Genomic DNA, 8,855 nt, shown 5'->3' on the forward strand with positions numbered 1-8,855 from the left:
CCTTTGTAACTAATTCTGGTCTTATAGTAAAACTAGATAGATGCAAGTACAACCAGCTTCAAAAGCTAAACTTAAAGCACAACTATGTTAAGTAAGCCATGTAGTTCAGATGCTAGGCAGTAGGTTTGCAAGAGTTCTAAAATGAGCTAAAAAGCAGCAAGCATTCCTGTGGTACAAAGGCTTTGCAAAATAACTTGAAAGATCATTGTATATCTGCCACACAAAGGAATATTCAAGACATCCAACAACCCCACCAACAACTGTGAGGACACCACATGGTATTGGATAGGTCATGATGGTGTGGTGTTCTGTACACTGGTGCCATCATTTAAAAAATGCACACGCATGACTTGAGAAGGAAGCGAAAATTGTCATAAGAAACAGTGCTGCAGTGACTGACTGAACACCCAAAGCATCCTATGCTGACACCAGTACAAGGTGAGCAGCTGTTCTTTCATTGGGTTCAGTAATCAGCAGATGCATTGAAGGATCATAGAAACCTTTGGTGACCCAGCCATTTTACACAAGGAACATCTATTATGCAGCAAAATACTAGAAAAGTTTTAATTTACTTGGAATTATTTCAATAATGACTTTTATCTCAATTTTATTTTCTTATTGCACAAGTCTATTACTATAAATTAACTAACTTGGTTATGAATGGTTATCTTCATCTATACATAGAATGGCAATACCTTGCTTTAGCTTTGGAGTAGGGTTCCATTCAGATACATTCTTCACAATAGCTTCTACTGCTTGGCCGGCTGCAATGCGAGTGTCCCAGTTAGGACTGCGTAAATATGTTAATACCTGGATTTAAAAAAAAAAAATCCTATTTATTTATGCATTTACAAAATATCACTCAAAACAATGTTTGAGGTTACTGAAGTCATGCTCCTTATGTATTAATTATAGTAACTAGATAGGTCAAGCAAGTCACAACCAATGCACTACGATACTGAACCTCAAATTCCCATGGGTGTCTAAAGGTTGATCAACTAAGTTGGGTGAAGTCTGATTAGCCACTTAAAAAAAAATGGGAGATAGAAAATGTAAGCCAACATGGTGCTAAACTGCACCGTTTTCATCAGGATTAAAGCAATGAGCTTTGAAAACAGCTTAGTAATTTAAAAAAAATAAACAGCCAATTACGTTTTACTTGAGAGGATACCAGTACTGATCAAATGCAAGTAAGCCTACTTTTACAACAGAACTCATGATTCAGGTGCATACACAAGAAAAATGACTGATGAGAAAGTGCATGTGCTGAACTGAATGCAGATGCAAAGCTACATTGTCCTACATACAGCCAAAACAAGCACAATCATACAACAACTACTTAAACCCAGGACTGATCAACAGCGCAGAAGGAAGTGAAAACACTTAAAAAGGGCAGGCGCGTGTAGGACATTATCACACTCTCCCTTTCCTCCCTGCCCACACTCTACACCCTCTTAAAACAACACTACTAATCCTTCACACTACACTCTGGGCAAAGGCACCTACAACTCCTCTAACACACATCAACTGCCTTGAGGAAGATAGAACGGGCCGGGGGGGGGGGGGGGGGGGGGAAGAAAAGAGGAGTGAAAGAGCGGGGGGGGGGGGGGTGAAAAAATGGCAAAAAGAAAAAAAAAAAAGAGAATAAATTGCAAGGCGTCGAATTAATAATTTAGGATTGCCAACTATCTTGAATTGGTCGGGAAACTCCCTCCCTGGTACTGCTGCTGGCAACCCGGGGAGAAAAATACTTTGTGCAGTTTGTGCCTCGCAATCTCAATTCCCACCACACACCATCCTGGCCATCACCTTGGGGCTCGAGGCACTGTCCATATTTGGTTTCAGCTAATGAGCCATTTATTCAATGCTGGAATTTCCTCAAGGCTGGTCACCTTGATGCTGGCAATGTAGCTTTCCACGTTACAGTGCTACAAAACACCAGTGGGCCACTGCTGCGTGAGGAAAGGTGGGATAAAAAAGACATTTCACTCCGATTATGTTTCACTTAGGGAGGAATATTGGAGGTTCTTTTTTAAAACATGTGAATTAATATAAAATTGGTTTAACTTTCTTAGTCAGCTTAATGCAAACTAATGTTCCCTGTTGCAACGGATCAGAAAAAAGCGAAGCAGAGGAAAAATAACATCTACTAAAAGCGGTCATCTCATTGCAGCCTTGTTAATACATACAATGATTCAAGAGTAAGGGAATAGGTTTTTAAAAAAAAATCCTGCATGACCATTTCCTGCGAATTCCAACTGAGAAATCCTCCCCATCGCCTGCCTAATCAGCAACTGGTACATGGTAGAAACTATGCATTCCAGTTCCACTATTCCCCATTGAGAGTATTTTGTTCGACAAAGTTTGGAAATTCCAGTGGCGCGTGTTTCTTTAAAAAAACAGAAGTGGTTTGGTGCACTTACTATTTTATACAGTTATTGCTTAATTAAGATTAGAAACTCAGTATTCAATGCCTCCTTGTTTCTTTGAAAATTGCTAGGAAGGTTGGTAATCTGCTGTTCTGTAATTTACTTTTTCAAACTTTGGAAACCCAGGATTTAAGAAATGCCTACAGTCAACTAAAGTAGATTAGGCCTGAAGAACCGACATATGTTAAGTGTTACAAACCAAATAAGTTACTATCTTGATAAAATACCAATGAATGCACAGCACTAACTTTCTTGCTTTTGAGACACAAGAAATCTGCAGCTTTTTGAGTTTGAACTTGTAACTGTTCACGTAAAACTGGAGAAGTGTGCGCTACTGTGCTGTTGCTGACCTTGAGCATTATACTGCTTGTAGTAGTGGCATACATGAATTACTGGGAGATATGTTTTTGCTGTATAAGAAAGCTATCATTGCTCATCACAGCTGACCTTTTCTTTATTATTTTTGAGAAATCCCTTGAGCACTGCATATCCAGTGCTATCAACAAAGAAAATGCTGAAAACACTCAGCAAGCCAGACAAGTTACGGACAAAAATCTCTCAATCATCTCATTGGTCCAACCGAGCGACTCCTGTGCAGGTACGGCGAGACTAATGGCGATGCTACCGTAAAGTTATTGGTTTCACTTTAGCATAGCAGCCAAGAGTAACTCTGGTTCGCGAGCAATAATAGAGTTTTGCACTAATCCGGTTTCAATCAAGAATCTTGGCGGTGGCTTGTCACAATACAGTGACTCCCAATGTTAGATCCGTGGTTGTGGATAAATAATCACACGGATGCTGTACATTAACAAATAACAGGTCTTTACTGGAGGAGGGTAATCTCTAGACTGGGGTACAGAGACATGCGCACAGCTTATATACCGGTGTGGTCACTGCCGGTACTACAGTATACAGGAGCTGTAAAAAGTAGTTCTGACTTAAGGCACATACACTACAATTCCTCCCCTTTTAGATTAATAATACCCCCTTAATATTCAAATAACAATTACATTTTTACATGTACATTAAATAACAAAAGTCCATTATAGATTCAGTCTTTGGGGCAGCTTCCTGACCCTTTCGGGATAGCGTCTTTCCAGAGGTTCTTGATCTTGGTGCAGAGGCGATTCTGACCCCTTTTCATCGGGTAGTTCATCGGGTTCCACTGCTACTGGGTCTGACGTAGATGCTACCGTATGTCGGGTTCATCCCCAGGTACTCGAGACATGGGGTTGACGCGTTCCTGTGACGCTAAGATCTGATCGACGTGGCGTCTCACAATGTTCTCCGACATCCACTGTGTACATTAATGGCTCCTGCCTTGTACATATCGTTCCGGGTTGCCACTTCTCTGTTCGATAGTCACGGGCCAAGACTGGTTGCCCTACATCGAAGCTCCTTGTCGGCTTCTCAGAGGTGCTGGAATTGTTTGTCCTCAACATTTCTTCGCACATTTGGTCTGAGCAAGTCCAGACGAGATCTCAACCTTCGGTTAAAAGAACATCATGGCCGGGGTCTGGTTGGTAACTGCATGTGTCACGTTTCGGTAGGCTAAGAAATTGTCCATCTTACGCTGTAGTGGAATTTCCTCGTCGCACATGCCTTTATCGCCTTCTTAAAGGTTTGTACGAACCTCTCAGCCAATCCATTGGTGGCTGGATGATACGGGGCGGATGTGTAATGCCTTACCCCATTCCTTTTCATGAATTTTTGGAACTCGGACACAAACTGTGGTCCATTATCAGAACAGATCTGCTCTGGCAAATATGGTCCGTCGGACTGCAATCGTTTTCTCTGTAGTGGTTGAAGACATCTTTATCACCTCAGGCCACTTTGAATGAGCATCCACTGCTATTAAGAACATTGAGTCCATGAATGGACCAGCGAAATCAATGTGCACCCGTTGCCATGGAGAGGAGGGCCACTCCCATGGATGTAGAGGGGCATGTGGTTGTGCATTTTGGACCTTCTGGCATCCTAAGCAGCTCTTAGTTAGGTCTTCGATTTGTTGATCGATTCCCGGCCACCACACATAAGCCCTAGCAAGGCTTTTCATTTTCACTCCCCCCAGATGACCTTCATGTAGCTCATTTAGCACTCTCTCCCTTAACTTGGGTGGAATCACCACTCTGGATCCACACATCACTGTCCCCTGGCATACTGACAGCTGTTCTCTTCTGGATGAGAATGCTGGCAACAGTGAGTCGCCATGTGTTGGCCATCCCCTCACCGTCAATTCATATTGCGGGTCTCCTTCTCTATATCCGCGTTTGTTACTGGCAATCGTTCAATTATCGACGAATAAAATCTCGATAGGGTCCACTGCTGGTGCTTCCTCCACAGTAGGCAGTGGCAGGCGCGATAGCCCATCAGCGTTCCCATGCTGTTTCGTGCCTTTATATTCTATTTCATATTGATTCACCCCTAGAAACAGAGACCATCTTTGTAACCGCTGTGCAGTCATTACTGGCATGCCCTTCTTAGGATTAAAGATGGAGACAAGTGGTTGGTGGTCAGTCAGCAAGGTGAACTTCTGCCCATGCAGATAGTGGTTGAATTTTTTTACTCCCCATACTAGGCGGAGGGCCTCCCTGTCAATCTGGGCGTAGTTGCGCTCGGCTGAGGTTAGTGACCGAGACGCAAAGGCTACTGGCCTCTCCAACCCGTCTGGGAATTTGTGCGACAGCACCGCTCCAATGCCGGAGGGTGATGCATCACATGCCAAACGAATTGGTAGTGCTGGGTTGAAATGGGCCAACACCTCTTTTGATGTGATCAATTCTTCACACTTATGGAAAGGTCGTCTACGTTCGTCATCCCACTTCCATGGTACCCCTGTTTGCAGTAGGGTGTTCAGCGGGTGTAATACCGTAGACAAATTTGGTAAGAACTTGTGGTAATAGTTTACCAGCCCGAGGAACGACCTCAGTTGTGACACATTTTCCGGTGCTGGAGCCTTGACTACCGCCTCAATCTTGTCAGGGGACTTATGTAACCCCTCTTCATCGATGACGTGGCCACAATACGAGATCTGTTTCTGGAAAAACCTTGCACTTGTGGCGATTAGCTCGTAGTCCATACTCCTTTAATCTGGTGAGCACCTTCTCCAAGTTAGCGAGGTGATCACCGTCATTTTTGCCCGTGACCAAGATGTCGTCCAAATAACACTGGGTCCCTGGAATCCCTTGCAGGACCTGATCCATCGCCCTTTGCCAGATAGCCGGAGCCGAGGCTACTCCAAACACCAGCCGGTTGTATTGATAGAGACCTTTATGAGTGTTGATCGTAAGGTAATGTTTTGAAGCTTCTTCTACCTCCATTTGCAAGTACGCCTGGGCTAGATCAATTTTGGTGAAGCGTTTACCACCAGATAGCGAGGCGAAAATATCCTCAATTCGTGGAAGCGGATATTGCACCGTGTGAAGGACTGGGTTCACTGTCACTTTAAAATCCCCACAGATGCGGACCTTCTTTGGTTCCCCAGGCGTATTACTCAACGACCTCTTCATTACAGGAACGATGGGTGTAGCCCACTCGCTCCAGTCTACTTTGGACAGTACCCCTGAACGTTCCAACCCTTCCAGCTCTGCTTCAACCGCTGGTCTGATCGCATAAGGCACTGGTCTGGCCTTCAGAAACTTTGGGCTTGCATTTTCCTCTATTTTAATTGTTGTCGTTATTCCTTTTAGTGTTCCTAGTCCCTCCTGGAACACTTCTTCTGCGTCAGTTAGCATTTTTGACAGTCGTCCAGGTGTGATGTAGTCATCCTTTTTGGCTCAACCTTCAGTGCCTGTATGGAATGCCAATCTAATTGTATCTTCCGGATCCATTCACGTCCTAGCTGTGGTGGTCCTCCAGTTGGCAATACATATATATCCATTTTAGGTATTTCCTGGCCTTTATATGTCACTTTCACCCTTATTTTTCCTTTGGGGTAGACTTTTTGCCCCGTATACGTCTTCAAGACAATCGCTGTAGCTTTCAAGGGTATGTGTGAAAATAGCCGCTTGTAGTCTCTTTGATTTATGACTGTTAGAGCTGATCCTGTGTCCAATTCCATTTCCACTTGGACTCCATCTATCTTGAGTGTAACCCAGATAGTCTGGTGATCCTTCATTTCGGTTACATTATGTAGTTTCAGACAACCCAGCTCCTTGCTTCCGGAGTCTGTGTCACTTTTCTGTTCGTCTGAACCACTGTCCATCACCTGGCGTACCTTTTTGTACTTCGGTGGAGATTTCTTACTGTTGGTTTTCTTCCCAGACCTGCAGACTCTTGCTATGTGTCCTGCTTTCCCACACTGTCTGCACACTTGGTCCTTGAACCAACAATCCTTCTGGTCATGTGTGATTCTGCCGCAGCGATAGTACTTCCCTGTTCCATAGGTCATTTCGTTGGTGCCATATTCTTGCGGTCTACGTTGTATCTCTGCAGCGCCCCTTGCGGCTGCTTCGTGTGATACTGCCATACTGAAAGCTTTGTCCAGCGTAAGGTCCTTTTCTGATGGAACCCAGAAACGGCTTCTTTCACTTTGTAGCCCACACACAAACTTGTCCCTTAACGTGTCTGCTAGTCCCGCTCCAAACTGGCAGTATTTCGATAGCTTGCGCAGTTCCGTTAGGTACTCAGCATTGCTTTCGTCTTTGGGTTGGTTCCTTTTATGGAACTTAAATCGTTCTGCTATCAGCAGCGGTGTGGGGTTGAAGTGGTCCTGTAGGATTTCTACTACGCTTTCAAAATTCTTGTTTACCGGCTTCTCTGGGGTTATTAGATTTCGCAGTAACCCATACGTTTTTGCACCCATGGAATTTAACAGAACCAGTGCTTTCCTAGCATCTGGCACTTCATTCGCCCTGCAGTACACCTCAATACATTCCACATATGTCGCCCAATCTTTGACTTCATTGTCGAACATAGAGATACTGCCACTCTTCGGCATCGTTGGTTGTGCGTTAACTATCACCAATGGCGCCTCCCGCACTTCCCCTTCTTCTCCGCTGGCACAAAATGGCGTCTCCTGCTCTTTCCTTCCTTCCTGCGCTCGCCCTTCTTCTCCGCTGCGGCTTCTCAAAATGGCGTCTCCCACGCTCTTCCTTCTTCTCCGTGGCTCAATGGCGTCTCCCGCGCTCTCCCTGCTTCTCAATGGCGTCTCCCCTGGCTTCGCCCCGCAGACCCTGATCAGCCCGTGATCCCTGGCTGTGCTCTGCGCGTTCTTCTCTTGATATTTGTCGACGCCGCTCAGTCTAGAACCCGGCTGTTTCTTACACTCTCTCTCTCTCCGGTTTGCAGTATTTTTCCTCGACGCCGCTCGGTGTTCAACCCCCGGCTGCGCCCTGCGCTCTTCACCCTCTTTCTTACCCCGTCGACGCTGCTCAGCTCTCTCTCTGCCGTCGGTCGGCTCCAGCCGCCGCTGCTCAGGAAGGGTCTGCTCTGGACCGGTCGTCTGTCTCTTACTGCTCGTTGTGGCTGGGGAACCAAGCCCGGCTCTCCACAGCCTCCCCAGCGAAGTTGGATCTCTGCCTGACTGCTGGGCGGTTGCTCGTGGTCGACGCCCGTGTTCCTGGCCTCGACTATTTATTTTTTTATGTTGCAGGTAGATTCGAATCGACACTCGTCGCCACTGTTAGATCCGTGGTTCAGTGGATAAATAATCACACGGCTGCTGTACATTAACAAATAACAGGTCTTTACTGGAGGAGGGTAATCTCTAGACTGGGGTACAGAGGCATGCGCACAGCTTATATACCGGTGTGGTCACTGCCGGTACTACAGTATACAGGAGCTGTAAAAAGTAGTTCTGACTTAAAGGCACATACACTACGCCCAAGGTGCTGAGAAAAAGGAAAAAGTACTATTGTATTTACAATGACAACTGAAGCAAGGAGGACAGAATATAAAAACTGGCTTTGCAAAGTGGATGACTTCACAGCTTAATGAATTGTGTGTCAAACATTTTCCATTAAATATGATGGGAAAAGGGGCTATCACCACGCATGCGCAATATACAAAACACAAGGACGCAATGAAAAATCAACAACCGACACCTCAACTTGCATTTTTATTCTTCAAAAGAAATGACACCTCAGGAAAAACTAGCTGAAATTGGAGAAATTTATCATGCCGTGATTCATCACTTGTTATTCCAGTCAAGTCTGTGGTAACAAATTGCTTCCAAATTTCGTACCAGATTCACAAATTGCAAAAAATAAAAAATGTCTTATGGGCGCACAAAAGCAACCAGCACTATGAATGGTTTGTTTCAGAAATCGAAGATACTTTTAGTTAATTATCTTGAATTAGTACTTTTTTCCCTCAATTGAAATAGACGCCTGAAATAAAGGAAAGAAGTTTTTCCCCTGTAGTTGTTCATTATTTTTCAAGGACTGAAGGGATTAAATATGGCTTACTTGATTTTTACTATGAGAA

General features: G+C 44.6%; 1 protein-coding gene across 1 annotated transcript in view; it reads right to left on the reverse strand.

Moving 5' to 3' along the window:
- btaf1 (BTAF1 RNA polymerase II, B-TFIID transcription factor-associated) overlaps positions 1 to 2,815 on the reverse strand; it is a 111,461-nt gene extending 108,646 nt beyond the window's left edge. Inside the window, exons 1-2 of the mRNA XM_085996134.1 lie at positions 2,678 to 2,815; positions 696 to 810 (exon numbers count right to left, since the gene is read on the reverse strand). Of these exons, the coding sequence (XP_085852260.1) occupies positions 696 to 810; positions 2,678 to 2,815 (253 nt within the window). The remainder of the gene's footprint in view (positions 1 to 695; positions 811 to 2,677) is intronic.
- Positions 2,816 to 8,855: the final 6,040 nt, after the last annotated feature.

The sequence above is a fragment of the Somniosus microcephalus genome, chromosome 8 (genome assembly GCF_052327205.1).
Source record: "Somniosus microcephalus isolate GS21.2 chromosome 8, FLI_Smic_1.0, whole genome shotgun sequence".
In the NCBI taxonomy this organism is placed as follows: domain Eukaryota; kingdom Metazoa; phylum Chordata; class Chondrichthyes; order Squaliformes; family Somniosidae; genus Somniosus; species Somniosus microcephalus.